This window comes from Panthera tigris, chromosome D3 (assembly GCF_018350195.1).
Source record: "Panthera tigris isolate Pti1 chromosome D3, P.tigris_Pti1_mat1.1, whole genome shotgun sequence".
NCBI lineage: Eukaryota > Metazoa > Chordata > Mammalia > Carnivora > Felidae > Panthera > Panthera tigris.
Window position 1 is genome coordinate 48368467 of NC_056671.1, and position 17849 is coordinate 48386315.

The 17849-nt window shown below is 38.1% G+C and overlaps 1 protein-coding gene across 2 annotated transcripts in view; it reads left to right on the plus strand.

Annotated features, from left to right (window-relative positions):
- Positions 1-3931: 3931 nt before the first annotated feature.
- Positions 3932-17849, plus strand: part of PSMA8 (proteasome 20S subunit alpha 8) — a 63096-nt gene continuing 49178 nt past the window's right edge. For both annotated transcript variants that reach the window (XR_006210116.1, XM_007076004.2), the window contains exon 1: positions 3932-4111. Coding sequence is in view for 1 of the 2 variants with exons in the window: in XM_007076004.2 (XP_007076066.1) it covers positions 4010-4111 (102 nt within the window). In the remaining variant the exon portion in view is untranslated. The remainder of the gene's footprint in view (positions 4112-17849) is intronic.

Sequence of the window (17849 nt, forward strand, 5' to 3'; positions counted from 1 at the left end):
GGGACCCTCTGCACATTTTTGAAATTTCCTGTGATCTATATTTCAAAAGAAAAAATTACAGTTATGTAACAAAACACTAAAACACTTCTTATATAAAAGCTTCTTGTAAATGTTGGTTTAACATAACATTCATTGTAAAACTTCAGAAATTCTTGAAAAGTTGGTTAGAATTACTGGTGTCTTTGTTCATTTGTTTTTCAGAAGCACCAAGCTTTTCAATAGTTTCTAATATTAAACAAAAAAGATGGGGGCGCTTGGGTGGCTCAATCGGTTAAGTGTCTGACTCTTAGTTTCAGTTCAGGTCATGATCTCACATTTTGTGAGTTCCAGCCCTGCATTGGGCTGGTCCCCACACTAACAGCATGGGGCCTGCTTGGGTTTCTCTCTCTCTCTGACCCTTCCCCGCTCACATACTCTCTCTTAAAATAAATTTTTAAAAAAGTAAAAAAAAAATAAAGAAAGAAAGAAGATGAGGCGTAAATAAAAATTGTTTTTAGTAGTCAACTAAAATTCTGAATTAAGTATTTGGAATTAAGGATATTGAGTTTTCCTCTTTATAGGTAGTTATTCTTTTTTCTTATATATTTTTTTAACATTTCTTTTTTTTTTTTGAGAGAGGGCAAGCAAGTGGGAGGGGGCAGAGGATCCAAAGCAGGCTCTGCACTGACAGGCTGACAGCAGCGAGCCTGATGTGGGGTTCGAACTCAAGAATCACGAGATCAGAGTCGAAGGCTCAACGGATTGAGCAACCCAGGTGCCCCTCTTTTGTCTTCTTTTAGTTAAGGTTGGTTTCACCAAACTTAAGATATTCCACAGCGGAAAACAACATACATTAAACAATACATGGAAAGTAATAATAATAAATAAGCTTACCTGGCTGTTACTACCTACCAGATACCATTATAAATTACTTCTGCCTACAAACACATTTAAACCTGAGAATAACACTTTACTACTGATTTTAAATATTCTCATTTTATATACTGGCACAACGACAGACACTCAGATCAATGGAACAGAATAGAGAACCCAGAAATAGACCCACAAACATATGGCCAACTAATCTTTGACAAAGCAGGAAAGAATATCCAATGGAATAAAAACAATCTCTTCAGCAAGTGGTGCTGGGAAAACTGGACAGTGACATGCAGAAAAATGAACCTGGACCACCTTCTTATACCATACACAAAAATAAACTCAAAATGGGTGAAAAACCTAAATGTAAGACAGGAAGCCACCAGAATCCTTGAGGAGAAATCAGGCAAAAATCTCTTTGATCTTGGCTGCAGCAACTTCTTACTCAACAGGCCTCTGAAGGTAAAGGAAACCAAGGCAAAAATGAATGATTGGGACCTCATCAAAATAAAAAGCTTCTGCACAGCAAAGGAAACAATCAGCAAAACTAAAAGGCAACTGATGGAATGGGAGAAGATATTTGCAGTATCAGATATCTGATATTTGCATATCAGATAAAAGGTTAGTATCCAAAATCTATAAAGAACTGATCAAACTCAACACCCAAAAAACAAATAATCCAGTGAAGAAATGAGCAAAAGACGTGAATAGACACTTCTCCAAAGAAGACATCCAGAGGGCCAAACGACACATGAAAAATGCTCAACATCACTCATCATCAGGGAAATACAAACCAAAACCACAATGAGATACCACCTCCCATCTGTCAGAATGGCTAACATTAACAACTCAGGCAACAACAGATGTTTGCGAGGATGCTGAGAAAGAGGATCTCTTTTGCACTGCTGGTGGGAATGCAAACTGATGCAGCTACTCTGGAAAACAGTATGGAGGCTCCTCAAAAAATTAACAAAAGAACTGCCCTATGACCCAGCAATTGCACTACTAGGTATTTATCCAAGGGATACAGGTATGCTGTTTCAAAGGGGCACATGCACCTTTGTTTATAGCAGCACTATCAACAATAGCCAAAGTATGGAAAGAGCCCAAATGTCTATGGATAGATGAATGGATATAGAAGATGTGATGTATGATATATATCATACATATATATATGATGTATATATATGTGTGTGTGTGTGTGTACATATATATATATATATATATATATATATACACATCACATCTTCTGTATCCATTCATCCATCCATTGACACACACACACACACACACACACACACACACACACACACAATGGAGTATTACTTGGCAATCAAAAAGAATGAAATCTTGCCATTTGCAACTACGTGGATGGAACTGGAGGGTATTATGCTAAGCAAAATTAGTCAGAGAAAGACAAATATCATATGACTTCACTCAATATGAGGACTTTAAGACACGGAACAGATGAACACAAGGGAAGGGAAGCAAAAATAATATAAAAACAGGGAGAGGGACAAAACATAAGGGACTCTTAAATATGGAGAACAAACAGAGTGTTACTGGAGGGGTTGTGGGAGGGGGGATGGGCTAAATGGGTAAGGGGCAGTAAGGAATCTACTCCTGAAATCATTGTTGCACTACATGCTAATTTGGATGTAAATTTAAAAAAATTTTAAAAATATTCCCATTTTATAGATGAGGACAAAAAGACAAGAGCTGTTTCACAGGCAGAAATGTTGTGCCTTTTTACAGACTTTCTACTATAGTTATATTTGCAGAAATCTCTTAAGCAGTGTACTTTCGGCTTTTAAATTTTTTCTTCGATTAAAATAGTATTATCTTAATTGCTGTCATTAGCAATAGTCTGATGTACTATTTGCTCTATTTAGTGGATTATCTGCCCATTTACTCTATTTTGTTCACAAGGCAGAAAATGAAAAGAAACACTATCAGGCACCTGGGTGGCTCACTTGGTTGGGCATGGGACTCTTGATTGTAGTTCAGGTTATGATCCCAGTGTGGTGGTATCCAGTGCTGAGCATGGAACCTGCTTGGGTTTCTCTCTCTCTCTCCTATGCCCATCCCCCATGCCCAACCCCTACATGCTCAATGTCTCTAAAATAGAAAAACAAAAATTAAAAATTTTATTTATTTATTTTTATTTATTTTTAATTTACATCCAAGTTAGTTAGCATATAGTGCAATAATAATTTCAGTAGATTCCAATGATTCATCCCCTATGTATTACACCCAGTGCTCATCCCAACAAGTGTCTTCCTTAATGCCTCTACACATTTAGCCCATCCCCTCACCCACAACCCCTCCAGCAACCCTCAGTTTGTTCTCTGTATTTAAGAGTCTCTTATGTTTTGTCCCCCTCCCTGTGATTATTTTTGCTTCCCTTCCCTTATGGTCATGTGTTTTGTATCTTAAATTCCACATACAAGTGAAGTCATATATTTGCCTCTCTCTGACTGACTGATTTCACTTAGCATACTACCCTCTAGTTCCATGCAAGTTGTTGCAAATGACAAGATTTCATTCTTTTTATTGCCAAGTAATACTCCATTGTATATATATATACCACATCATCTTTAGTGCAAAAAAGAAACACCATTTTGAAAATTATCATGTCTTTCCTTGCTTTAAACCGATGTAAAATATGAGAGACAAGTGAAATGAAATTTACAATTTGAAGCTAAAATGAAGAGGTTGAGATTTAACTCACCCCTGGTGCTCTGACAGGTTTGCAAAAATAAAAAAAATCTGACCTTCAAATTTCTCTCAGTTAAGCTCTAGTCTTTGCTGTCATCTTTGTAACTGGAGTGATCTGACACCACTGCTGGAGCTACATCGTGCTGGGAAAACTGGGAAGCCTGCACCAAACACCGAGGGTAGCAGAGGAACTCTGCCAACTCGCAAGCACAGCCGTGCCCAGGCAGGCCAGCAGGAGAACCTCTGAGGGGCACCTGGCCCCCCCACGCCAGGGCTTCCCCATGGCGACAAGAAGTGCGTGCCCAAACACTTCCGGGAGGCACGTTGAGGCCGGACAAGCACTTCCGGGTGGCACGTGGCAGCGGGGGCGGCTCTTTCGCACGTCTCACCTGTGGTAGCGTCGTCCATTCCACAGGAATCGGCGTAGGCTTGTGCCATGGCGTCTCGGTACGACCGGGCAATCACTGTCTTCTCCCCAGACGGACACCTTTTCCAAGTGGAATATGCCCAGGAAGCGGTGAAGAAAGGATCCACAGCGGTGAGCAGCCAACTTCACCACCGCCCCCCACCCCGCCCACCATGCCCGGTGTCATGCCTTCCTTACCCAGCTGCCCCAGCCCAAGGCTCCGGTGTGGGGGGGTCAGGAAAGGAGAGCCTCCCACTTGTGAAAATTGCTGCGTTCTTTTAATTGATGGAGATGCCCTTTCTGAAATTTGAGCAAGAGGCAGCAAGAGGTAGATTTCATAGGTGTGCAGCCGCTTTCAAAGCATAGCTCCAGACCCAAAACTAGGGTGTCAGTTGAAGCCTTGATTTTAGAAGCAATATGAATGCCGTGTCTGACAATAAGAGAAGAAAAGACTTCTTCCAGCCAGTAACAGCCATCCTGAATGCACATAAGCCACTTCGCGGGAATTCACAGATGCGTGGAAAAGTAGCAGTTACTTTGTGTGGGTACTGTTGTTTAGCAGTAATTACATTAAAAATAGACCATGCCTGTCCCTGAAATAGGAACGATTAAAGTAAAATTGAATCTCTTATTGAGAAGTTGGTCGGGGCGCCTGGGTGGCTCAGTCGGTTAAGCGTCCGACTTCGGCTCAGGTCAATGTCTCGAGGTCCGTGAGTTTGAGCCCCGCGTCGGGCTCTGTGCTGACCGCTCAGAGCCTGGAGCCTGTTTCAGATTCTGTGTCTCCCTCTCTCTCTGACTCTCCCCGGTTCATGCTCTGTCTCTCTCTGTCTCAAAAATAAATAAAGGTTAAAAAAAATTAAAAAAAAAAGAAAAGAAAAAAGAGAAGTTGGTCAAAAACGCCAAGCCAGTTATCATACATTTCCACCTGTTAAAAGTAATTGTCCTAAAGTTTTCACCTGAATATTTGGCAGCCTTTTAGAGCCTCTAAGCCCCAAGAAACTCCGATCTTTTGCCACTTTTTGGTTGTTGTTCAAATAATGCTGGAATTCCTTGAGAGATTATACCCTACATTATATTTATGTATCCACATTTCTGAAAGACTTTTAAATGCTCAGGGTAGCAGTACTATTCCTGCCAAGTTTTAATTATATTTAATAATATTAGTGATTTATAAAAATTAAAAAGAACAACATTGCCCTGGTAACCAAAGATCTATTATCCTGAATCTTCTAAGTCCTAACCTATGAATCAGAAGGATCCAATTTTTTTTTAATCTCTCAAATTTCATGAGCATGTTTGTTTTGTATTTTGGAAATTGAGACACTAGCTATGAGACTACACAGTGCATTTCTAAGTGTAGCAGTGTCTGTATTTTCTCTCACTTTCCAAAGCAATTTAGTTATGGAAGGAAATAATTCACTTTTATTATAAATCTATCAAATGTAAAGTGGTAAAAAAAAATAACACTAGAATCTTATCATTTTTAAAGTATTTTTCTATTTAATTGGGCCCTCTAGTTTTGCTTCTGTTTTATAAGTAATTTTTTTAGAATTGTAAATTTAAGAAAAGCCTGATGTAGCTTAAACCAAAAGGGTACCATTTTGATAAAAACAAAAAGTTATATAATCCCCAACAAGGCATGAAGCATATGGTTAGAAAATAATGCCCAAGTTTTAGAGCCTAAAATAAAGGAAGTAATGGTAGAAGACTGGGGTGTAATAAGAAGCCACATTGGCTCATTTAAAATGTTTTAAGAATGCTGTAGAACTGATTGATAGTTCCTTTGTAATGAGCTGTAAAAGGGTAAAGATATAAAAATACCTATAGTGGGCATTTTTAAAGATACATTGGAAGGATGAGACAGTTTCGTCTCAGGATTCTGAAATTATAATTTGCATCTTTGCATGGAGTTGTTCATTGCGTTTCCTTGAGGGTGCTATGACCTTTTATGGGGGGTAAAGTTTATAATGGCATTTATTAAAATACGCCACAAAATACTCTGTCTGTAAACAGTAGTTGCTGTGAGGACTTATAAATAAGCCAGGGCTGACCAGTTTTGACCAGCATGTGGATGCAGTATTATTTAGTAAGACAGGAAGTTATGGGGACCACATTTAGAGTCTTGGCCTCCACTTCCTTCTTATTGATTATCTTATAGCATGAAATGAGGCGAGAGGCCTGTTTTCTTTTTGCTTTAGTTCCTTTTTTTATAAATGAAAAACATGTTTGAATAACATCTTGGAGAGGTAATACCTTTCTTCTTAGGAAAAAAAGTCATGAATCCTTTACAGTATTCCCATGAAAAAGGTAAGATTTATTACCATTCCTTACACTGTCCTTTCTCTGACCCCGAACTGTTACTGGCTCCACGTTTCCTACTTTTTCAAATCTTAGCTTCACATTCTGGCCATCAAATTCTTCCATAATCCTTATCAACCCTCTTTAATTAAAGGGGCAGCTTCATTGGTTTACTCATCATATGTGTTTGTGCCCTCGTAGGTGGATGGAGGAGAAAACACCTTTATTTCTGCCACACTCCCTCTTATTTATCCTTTGGGAATCTCCTCACATTGCTTCTCCTTGATGAAGCCTTCTCTGATCCACTCCAGCCATCATGGCTCTTATTCTTTTCCGGAATTTATAATCTGTACCAACTATTTGGCCTCATATTCACTTTATTGTTAAATTTTTTAAATGTTTATTTATTTTGAGAGAGAGCACACGCAGGAGAGAAGCAGAGAGAGAGGGAGAGAGAGAAACCCAAACAGGTTTTGCGATGTCAGCTCAGAGCCTGATGCAGGGCTCGATCTCATGAACCCCAAGATCATGACCTGAGCCAAAATCAAGAGTCAGATGCCTGACCGACTGAGCTACCCAGGTGGCCCATGGCCTCATATTCACTTTAATTTCAGGCCTATTTAATAGGCTTCTCACACCAACTGGATAGTAGGATCTTTAAGAAGCTAGGTAGCCTAATTCCTCTTGTATTTATATATATACCATATGATATACTACAGTGAGGGGGCTAGGTAAGAAGTAAGCGTTTAAGTAATATTTCTTTTGTACCAAGTATTTTATGCATATTTTGTAATGTTAAGGACAGTATTTAACTCCCTTTTTTTATGTGTGGAAACTGATTCATGGCTGTGATAGCTTCCTGAAGGTACTCAGCTAGAAAATGATGGAGCCCATATTCACACCTAATTTTTTCTACTTCCAAAACCTCTGCTCTTTGCATTGTACCATGAAATTTGTTCGATAAATATTTGAATATTAATTGGCTATCACTATCATGAATTTGGAAGGCAAGTATGCATCAGGTAAGGCAACCAACTTCTCTAAACTGCAGTTTCTTTAATAGTAAAACAGGCGGCAAACTAGCGCCTGCTTCATAGAGTTGATGTGAGTTAAATGAGGTAATAATACATGTTAAGCATCTTGCACAGTGTCTGGTTCACAGCAGCTATTTAATAAATGGTTGCTATTATTATTTACTCTCCCTTTGCTTTCTCTTTTCCCTTCACTTTTGTCCGTGGTTCTTCTAGCACATTCATTTTTGTTGAGCACTTACATATGCCAAACATGGTGCTGGGTTCTGGGGTTTCACAATGAGTAAAATCCCTGTTCTTAGAGAGTTTACTATCTTGCAGGAACATTAGATGATTAAGTGAATGGTCCTAACTAGGCCTAAATGAGTATTATAATGGGGAGAATATGGTACAGTATGGGAACTCTAGATGTTAGGGAGATTCTCCTGAGGAGGTGATATTTAAGTAAGCACCTGAAAGATGAACGGTAGCCACATTAAAAGGTGGGGAGGGGGAGGGGTATTTTAGACAAAGGAAATAGCATGTGGAAGACCAAGCAGCAAAAGACAACTATGTTCTATGAATTGGAAGGCATTCCAGATCACTGAAGCAATGTAAAAAAAAAAAAAAAAAAAAAGAGAGATGCAGAGAGAGAGAGAGATAAAACTAGAAAGAAGGGCTGGATCATAGAATGACTTTAAGAAAGTAAGAGGCCTTGAAAGATTTTAATGTGGCTATTGTCATTCTCTGGATTATTACTGATCTCTCCTTCTAGTAACAGACTGCGTTTGTCCAACCACAGAGGCACTCACACGACTCACATAGATTCATTCATAGTCTCTATCCTCCTGTACACAGTGATAAGCATGTGACTCAAATCTAGCCAATGTAAGTCCATCCTTAGGACTTTTTTAACGCTAGAAATAGAGGTAGCTTTTTTACTCTGGGACAACTGTTGGGACGTGTGTCCAAGATTGCCAGTGGCCATGTTTCTTTTTCTGTAACAGAGAAAGTTTCTGTGCATTAAGAGAGCAAAAGGCTGATATGTAAAGAGTAAATATTACAGTCCCTACATCTTACGGTTCCAGGTCCAGTTCTGTGCTGTCTCAGTTTGCTTAGTGAGAAATGGTCCTTACTAGTTCAAGTTTTTAAGTAGAGGAATGACACATTCAGATTTTCTTTTTTTTTTTTTTCATGTTTTTATTTTTCAAAGATTTCTCAGACTTTAATGTGGTCAGTGGATTGGATGATATCAAGACTGGAAGCAGGGAAACCACAAAGGAGTCTATGAAGTAATCCAGATGAAATATGATAGTTTTCACTAGGGTTGGGGCATAAATGGGAATAAGGCAGATTTTAGAGAAACTTTAGTGGCATAGTTGATACAATTTGATTATTATTTGGGTAGTATTGGGGGAGAGGAAGAGGAGAGAAGGAGGTACTGAAGAGGGAGGAGTCAAAGATGGCACCTCTGTTTCTGGATTTAGCCTCTGGGTAAATGGCCCTGCCATTTTCTTAAGGAATATGAAACTTGACTGAAGTTTGAACCATTGAGGTTTGGGACTTGTTGAGGTTGAAATGCTTATGGAACTATAGTAGGCAACCTCTAAAATGGCCTCCAGTGATCCCCACTTTCAGATGTTCATGCCCTTGTGTAATCTTCTTCCCTTGGGTGTGGGCTGAATCTAGTAACTCTCTTCTAGGGAATAGGATAGGCAAAAGTGATGGGATGTCACTTCAGAGGGTAAGTTACAAAGAGATGGTGACTTAGGTCTTGAGCATCCTCTTTCACTTTCACTTGCTTGTTCTTCTAGCATGCAGTTGCCATTTTGAGTTGTCCTATGTAGCAAGGAATTGAGAGAAGCTTCTGTTCAAAACACAGTAAGGAACTGAAATCTGTAGCCCTACGATCCCTGGGGAACTGAATCTTGCTAACAACCATATGAGTGAGTGTGGAAATGGAGCCTCCCCTATGAGCCTTGAGATGAGTACAGCCCTGGAGGACAAACTTGATCACAGGCTTGTGAGAGACCCTAAGTCAGAAGGTAAACTGTGTCCAGATTCCTGACCCACAGAGACTGAGGCATGAGTCTCTGTTTGGAACTCAGGAGATTGATCTGCGCTAGAGATAGTAATTTTGAAGGGCATTACTTCTCTCCCCTACTTAACATGTATGTTGAAGGTCAAGCGATGTTGAAGGTCAAGCGAATGAGTATTCTTGAGTTCTGTCTTCACTCGAGAAGATGAAGTATAGACTGTAGACTAATGCACTATGTAGAGGATAATCTACAACCATGAGGGACCTTAATGATTTGTGTGTAATCCACCCTGGCTAAACTCTGAGAGGAGTCGGGGGTAGAAACCATGTTGCCATCAGCTGAGGGATGATGACACTATTTGGGTTTGAAGGGGCTGAGAGAGAAGTGGGAATGAAATTAAGTGGTCTTTAAGATTTTAAGAGAGACTTTAGCATATGTTTAAATTGCTGGTGAGAATAAAGCCTGTAGAGAAATTCAAGGTTTGTTTGTTTTTATGTTTATTTTATTTATTTTTTTAACTTTTTATTATTGAATATTTGGAACACACAAAGATATAAAGGGAATACCATAATGAACCTCTGTATACCCATTACCCAGCTCCAACAGTTATCAACATTTTACCAACCTGTTTTATCTTTCCCCAACTTTTCCCTCTTTCCAATGGAGTGATTTTAATTGAATTTTTTATTGAGATAATTGTATATTCACATGCAGTTGTAAGAAATAATACACAGGGATTTGGGGGCACCTGGCTGACTCAGTTAGTAGAGCATGCAGCTCTTAATCTTGGGGTCATGAGTCCGAGCCACATGTTAGGTGGAGAGATTACTTAAATAAATTAACCTAAAAAGGAAAAAAAGGAAGGAAAGAAAGAAAGAATACATAGGGATTCCTTGTGTACTTTGCTCATTTTCTGCCAATGGTAGCATTTGCAAAACTATAGCTCAATATCATAACCAGGTTGTTGACATTGATAAAAGCCACCTATTTTATTCAGATTTCTGGTATCACTTGTATGCATTTGTGTGTATATTAAGTTGTATCAGATTTTATTGCCTGTGAACTTTCTTATATCCACAGTCAAGATTCTTTTTTTTTTTTTTTTTTTTCTGAGAGAGAGGCAGGGCAGGGTTGGCGGGGGGGAAGAGGGGTAGAGAAAGAGAATCCCAAGCAGGCTCTGCACTGTCAGCACAGAGCCCAATGTGGGGCTCAATCCCATAAACCGTGAGATCATGACCTGAGCTGAAACCAAGGGTTAGATGCTTAACCAACTGAGCCACCCAGCCTCCCCAATACAGTCAAGATTCTGAATAGTTCCAACTCCACAAGGATTCCTCATGATGCTCTTATATAACCACACCCACCTCCTTACCCTGCCTGCCCTACACACCCTTGTATCCATAGCCCTCATCCTTGGCAGCAGTCATCTGCCCTCCGTTTCTAAAATTTTTTCATTTCACTTTTTCATTATGTAAATGCTATTCTATAATATGAAATCTTTTGGGATTTGCTTGTTTCCCCTTTTTCCCCTTGATCTAAGTTGTCGCATATGTCAACATTTTATTGCTCAGTTGTATTCCATGGTATGGGTGTACCACAGTGTTTATTCACTTGTTGAAAAATATTTGGGTCGTTTACAGTTTGGAGCTGTTATTTATAGATATGCTATGAACATTTACAGCAGTTTTTTGTGTTAATATAAGTTTTTATGTCTCTGGTATAAATCTCCAACTGTGCAATTACTAGATTATATGGTAATTGCATGTTTGGTTTTATAAGAAACTGCCAAATTGTTTCCCAGAGTAGCTGTATCATTTTACATCCTCACCAACAGTGTAAGAGTAATCCAGCTTCTACACATCCCTGCCAGCATTTGGTGTTATTATTTTTCATTTTGTCCATTCTGGTAAGTGTATAATGATCCCTCTTTGTAGTTTTAAATTAGCAGTTAAATGGCTAATGATATCAAACACATTTGTATGTGCTCATTTGCCATTTGTATATCTTCTTTAGTGAAATGTCCTTCATGTCTTTTATCCATTTTCTTTTTCTTCTGTCACATTTTTATTAAATTCCATCCAGTTAACATACATTGTAGTATTAGTTTCAGGTGTAGGATTTATCACTTACCTGCAATACCCAGTGCTCATCACAAGTGTGCTCCTTAATCCCCATTGCCTATTTAACATCCCCCAACCTCCCCTCCAGCAACCCTCAGTTTGTTCTGTATAGTTATGAGTATGTTTTATAGTTTCTCTCTCTTTTTTTATCCCTATGTTTTTCTGTTTTGTTTCTTAAATTACACATATAAGTGAAATGATACAGTATTTGTCTTTCTCTGACTTACTTTGCTTAGCATAATACTCTCTAGCTCCATCCATATCATTGCAAATGTCAAGATTTCATTCTTTTTTTATGGCTGAGATATATCCGATTGTATATGTGTGTGTGTGTGTGTGTGTGTGTGTGTGTGTGTGTGTGTGTGTGTGTGTGTATGCCACAATTTCTTTATCTGGTCATCAGTCAATGGACACTTGGGCTGTTTCCATATTTTGGCTATTATAGATAATGCTGTTATAAACATTGGGGCACATGTATCTATTTGAATTAGTTTTCTTTTATCCTTTGGGTAAATACCTAGTAGTGCTATTGCTAGGTCATAGGGTAGTTGTATTTTTAACTTTCTGAGCAATCTCCATACTGTTTACCACAGTGGCTGTACCAGTTTGCATTCCCACCAACAGTGTAAGAGAGTTTCCTTTTCTTTGCATCCTTGCTAACATCTGTTGTTTCTTGTGTTGTTAATTTTAGCCATTTTGACAGGTGTAAGGTGATATCTCATAGTTTTGATTTTATCTTTCCCTGATGATGAGTGATGTTGAGCATCTTTTCATGTGTCTTCTTTGGAAAAATAGCTATTTGTGTCTTCTGCCCATTTTTAATGGGATTATTTATTTTGGGGGTGTTGAGTTTTTTAAGTTCTTTATATATTTTGGATACCAACCCTTTATCATATATGTCATTTGCAAATATCTTCTCCCACTCTGAAGGTTGCCTTTCAGTTTTGTTGATTGTTTCCTTTCCTTTATATCTTGATGAAGTCCCAATAGTTTATTTTTGCTTGTGTTTCCCATGCCTCAGGAAACGTATCTAGTAAGAAGTTGCTACAGCCTATGTCAAAGAGGTAACTGCCTATTTTCTCCTCTAGGATTTTGATGGTTACCTGTCCATTTTGAACTTATTTTTGTATGCGGCATAAGAAAGTGGTCCAGTTTCATTCTTTTGCTGTCCAGTTTTTCCAACACCATTTGTTGAAGAGACTGTCTTTTTTCCATTGCATAGTCTTTCCTGCTTCATGGAAGATACCATATAGTTGTGGGTCCATTTCTGGTTTTTCTATTCTATTCCATGGACTAGGTCTCTGTTTTTGTGCCACTGCTATACTGCCTTGATCAGCACAGCTTTGTAATATAACTTGAAGTTGAGAATTGTGATGCCTCCACCTTTGCTTTTCTTTTTCAAGGTTGCTTTGGCTGTTCAGGGTCTTTTGTGATTCCGTACAAATTTTAGGATTGTTCTAGCTCTGTGAAAAATGCTGTTGGTATTTTGATAGGGATTACATTAAATGTGTAAATCGGTTTGGGTAGTATAGACATTTCGACAGTATTTCTTTTTCCAATCCATAAACATGGAATGTTTTTCAATTTTATCCATTTTCTAACCAGATTGGCTTTTCCACTGTTGAGTTTTGACAGTTTTTTATGTATTCTAGATCTAGCCCTTCATCAGATGTAGGGTTTGCAAATATTTTCTCCCTGTCCGTAGCTTGTCTTTTCATCCTCTTCGTATGGACTTTCATAAAACAAAAGTTTATAATTTTGATGAGGCCCAATTTAACAGTTTTTCCTCTTACGGTTCATATTTCTTGGTGCCAGGTCTAAGAACCCTTTGCCTAGTTCCCAAAATTTTTCTCCTGTGTTTTTTCCTAAAAGTTTATAGTTTTGCATTTTACGTTTAAATCTAGGATCTATTTAGAGTTAATTTTTGTATATAGTGTGAGGTATAGGTTGCAAATCATTTTTCAGTGGAGTATTTTGAAATCTCAGATATTTCACAAATAAGTAAATACTTCAGTATACATCTCTAAAAAATAGTTTCTTAAAACCATTATCACTCCTAACGAAATTGACAAAAACTCCTTAATATTTTGTAATCCCCTACATTCTGGTTTTCCTTGTTGCTCACAAAATATCTTTTTGTAATTGTGTTGTTTAGGTCTGAATCTAAAGTCCATGCATTGGTTACCCTTAGGCATCTGTTTTAGTCATGAACAGCATCTCTTCTTTTTTTCCTGGCTTTGACTTCTTGAAGAGACTGGGTTAATTGTTCAGTAGAGCATCCCACTTTCTAGATTTATCTGATTGCTTCCTTGCTGTTAGAGATTTTACTATTTGGAGAGAAGAGTCTAATGAATAAATAAATAATTGTAAATGTGTTGACTGAAAGAACAAGTTATTATAAAGGATAATAGAGAAGGACTCCTTGAGGTGAAATTGAAATAGAGACTTGAAATAGGAAAAGAAGCATTCCAGGCAGAGGGACTTGAAAAAGTCTTGAAAAAAGGTAATGTGGCTAGAGCTTGGTGAATAACAATGACATACTGTTGGATAAGTAGGCAGGAGCCAGATCGTGTTCAGCTTTATAGGCAAGACTAAAGAGTTTGAAAAGATTTTCTAAGTACAATGGAGTGCTGTGGAAGGACATTCACCTAGAGAGTAATCTTGACCCTATTAAGGTTTTTAATGCTCACCTTGGCAGCTTTGTGGAGTCTAGATGGGAGTGCAGGGTTGGGGTGGGAAGATGGAGAGCAAAGGTAGAAAGGGGAAAACTATTAGGCTATGTAGTTGTATGTGATCCAGGCAAGAAATGATGGTTGCTTGTACTAGAATGGTGATGGGGAACTGGTTAGCTTTTGTAAGTGAAATGGACAAAAACAAGGTAATTGATTGGAAATGGATAGTGTGAGAGGAGGAACTATAAAGGATAACAACTGGGGTTTTGGCTTGAACAGTGGAATGGATGGTGACTCATTTCCTCACATGACTCTGGCTGCCAGTTTGTGATGCTTTTTTAACGAGTTATGAAATAGTCTTCACAGATAGTCTTCCTGCTTTTCTAGTGTTGTTTTTAAACTAGGTATGGATATTGAATTTTATCAAATGTTTTGTAGCTTTTATCGTTTATACTATTTAATTGTTTTAGTTAGGACTCTTTCAGTTGCAAGCATGAGAAACCCAACTCGGGGCACCTGGGTGGCTCAGTCCACCGAGCATCTGACTTTGGTTCAGGTCATGATCTCATCGTTTGTGAGTTGCAGCCCTGCATTGGGCTCTGTGCTGACAGCTCAGAGCCTGGACCCTGCTTTGGATTCTGTCTCCCTCTCTCTTTGCCACCCCCCCTCCCCGCTTTCTCTCTCTTTCAAAAATAAATAAATATTTTAAAAAAATTGTTTTTAAATAAAAGAAATCCAGCTCAAACTGATTTAAGCAAAAAATTAGGATGGATTTGAACAGCATGGGTCCACTTGAACTTTTTACAGTACTGTAAATGTATATCTCTTACTTACAATTTTTTTAATGTTTATTTATTTTTGAGAGAGAGAGAGGGGGGGAGCACCAGCGGGGCAGGGGGAGAGAAAAAGAGGGGGGCAGAGGATCCAAAGCAGACTCTGCGCTGACAGCAGCGTGCCTGGTGCAGTGTTTGAACTCACCAACCTCGAGATCATGACCTGAGTTGAAGTAGGACGCTCAACCAGCTGAGCCACTCAGGGGCCCCATTCCTTATGATTTGCTTAATGTTTTCTTTTCTCTGGCTTACTTTATCGTAAGAATAGAGCATATGACACATATAACATGCAAAATGTGTGTTAATCAACTGTTTATATTATCAGTAAGGCTGCCAGTTAACAATAGGCAATTAGTAGTTAAATTTGGGGGATGTCAAAAGTTACACATGGATTTTCAACTGCATGAGGTGGTAGGGTTGGCACCCCTAACCCCTGCATTGTTCAAGGGTCAACTGTACTGAATCAAGTACCCAAAGGGAGCAGGGGTAAACCTTCCTTTCAGGCTCAATTACATGGCTACTACGGTCTTCTTATAGCCCTAGAACTGGTGTGTCTCTGTTTCTTTTTCCTTCTTTTCCTCCTCTCTTCCGTCTCTGTGTCCATCTCTTACTTGCTCTTTATATTACTTTCACCCTCAGACATGACCTCCCTAAGAGTAGCTCCTAAATAGTCCTAGGCTCCAGGCTCCTAGCTATAGGTAAAGAATTATCCTGTCTTCCAAACACTTTAAGTAAAACTGTAAGGATTTACTGGGTTGCATTACAGCTCCACCTAAAGACTCCTTATTTTTCCAAGAATAATTGAAGAGCTCTTGTTATCAGAAGGGCAAAAAAACCCAGATCTTCATTCTCCCCTGTAACATTTGTATTAAAAGATTTGCTTTCATTGAAACTCCTAAAATTCCTGGAATGAACCATAATTGTTTATAGTATGTTACTATTTTTCTGTGTTTGTAGATTCCATTTGTGAAAATCTTGTTTAGAATTTTTTTTAAAAATTTAATGTTTTATTTATTTTTGACAGAGAGAGAGAGAGAGAGAGAGAGAGACAGACAGAGCATGAGTGAGGGGAGGGGCAGAGAGAGAGAGGGAGACACAGAATCCGAAGCAGGCTCCAGGCTCTGAGCTGTCAGCACAGAGCCTGACGCGGGGCTCAAACTCAACGACTGCGAGATCATGACCTGAGCCAAAGTAGGATGCTAAACCAACTGAGCCACCCAGCACCCCTTGTTTAGAATTTTTAACATCAGCTTTCCTAAATGAAAATCAGTGGTACCTTTCTTTATTTAGAAAATGTTATATTTGCCAGATTTTAACATTGTTATGTAGCTTTCCAAAAAAAGAGTCAGGAACATTTTTATTTTGATCTGTGCCATGGAATAATTTAAATAACACAGGAATTACCCATAACAGCAGATTAGGAAAAATTCATCCATGAACCTTCTAGGCATGACACTTGTTTTTGAAATTATCCCATGTTTGTTAGAGACTGTGTTGTCTATTATTTTCTTGAGTCAGTATGGGCAGTTTTTTAATAGTCTGTCATCCTTTTCACTAAGGTTTTCATGTTGATTAACTTAGGGTTATAATTTTTAAATTCTTGCTTTTTCACACTTGTATATATTTTTTACGCTTTGTTCCTCTTGGCTAGATTAACTGAGATATCTCTTAATTATTCCTTTAAAAGCTATCTCTTGGTATTACTTGTCAATTATATTGTTTTCTCCCTAATCATTAATTTCTGCTTTTTTTCTTATTTTTCCCATTAAGCTTCGCTTAAATATTTGTATTCCTTTTTTAACTTCTTGAGTAACTTATTAATTATTTTACAATGAGATTAGGAATTTTCTTCTGAGAATAATTTTACCCTCATCCAAAAGACTTTGATATTAGGATTTTCATTGTAAACATTTTCTAGTTTGTGTTGGAAGTTTTAAATGCTTTAAGTCAGAATTGTTTAGGTGAGAATTATAAAAATTATCGTATGTGGTGATCAATTAATTTATTAAAATTTGGGGGAAATATTGAGATTTTCTTGAGCCATAATTTATGTTACATTGTTAGAAAGTCCCATGGCTTTTCCCTATAAGATATAAAGTTCAACCTGAGTCTGTTAGATGAGGGTGGGATGTAGAGGGAGGGTTGTTGTTTTAGATAGCATGATTAGGGAGAGGCCTGTTAGATAAATTGACAGACTGGAATGAAGTGAGGGAACAATAAGAGCAAAAGCCTTGCTAAATTGTCTTAAGTTTTATTTAATTGAAAGATGTAATCTCAGGTCTAGTTCTGTATTTAACCTATTCTATATTTCTGTTTCAATGATACTAATTGAGAGCACACCTATTTGCATAGTTAGTACTAATATCACCCTTGGCCACAAGGCAATCATAAACACAAATACCAATTCTCAAAATATTTAGGTTACCATTGTAATACAAAATTAAACTTCTTATAGATTACTCTTGAGCCCCTGAGAATATGGGCATGTTTCCACAGAAGACCCAGTTTGAGAACTACTATCCTTACACATTATTCTTTAGACTTTTTCCCACTTCACTCTCAAGGGAAGAGGTGGAGAGAGGAACAATGGGATTCTTCTTGTTGAATTCATGTTAGAATTGAGGTTTTGTTGATCAGTGAACTAGAGTGAAGGCATTTGGTTTTTCTCTTGGCTGCTTATGTTCCCCAAGCATTATCTCTCCAAATTGTGAGATACATGGGAGAGCTTTCAGAATTTTATCTACTTAATTTTCTAAACTACTTCTACTCCACTACTGGTATTGCCCACTCTACAAGGAATCCACATGGATTCCCAGCATTTTCTTTCATTTTGGTTAAAATTGTTCTATATCTGCTTAGCACTTCTTCAGGTGTATTGCGTGAGTTTAGGACACTCGT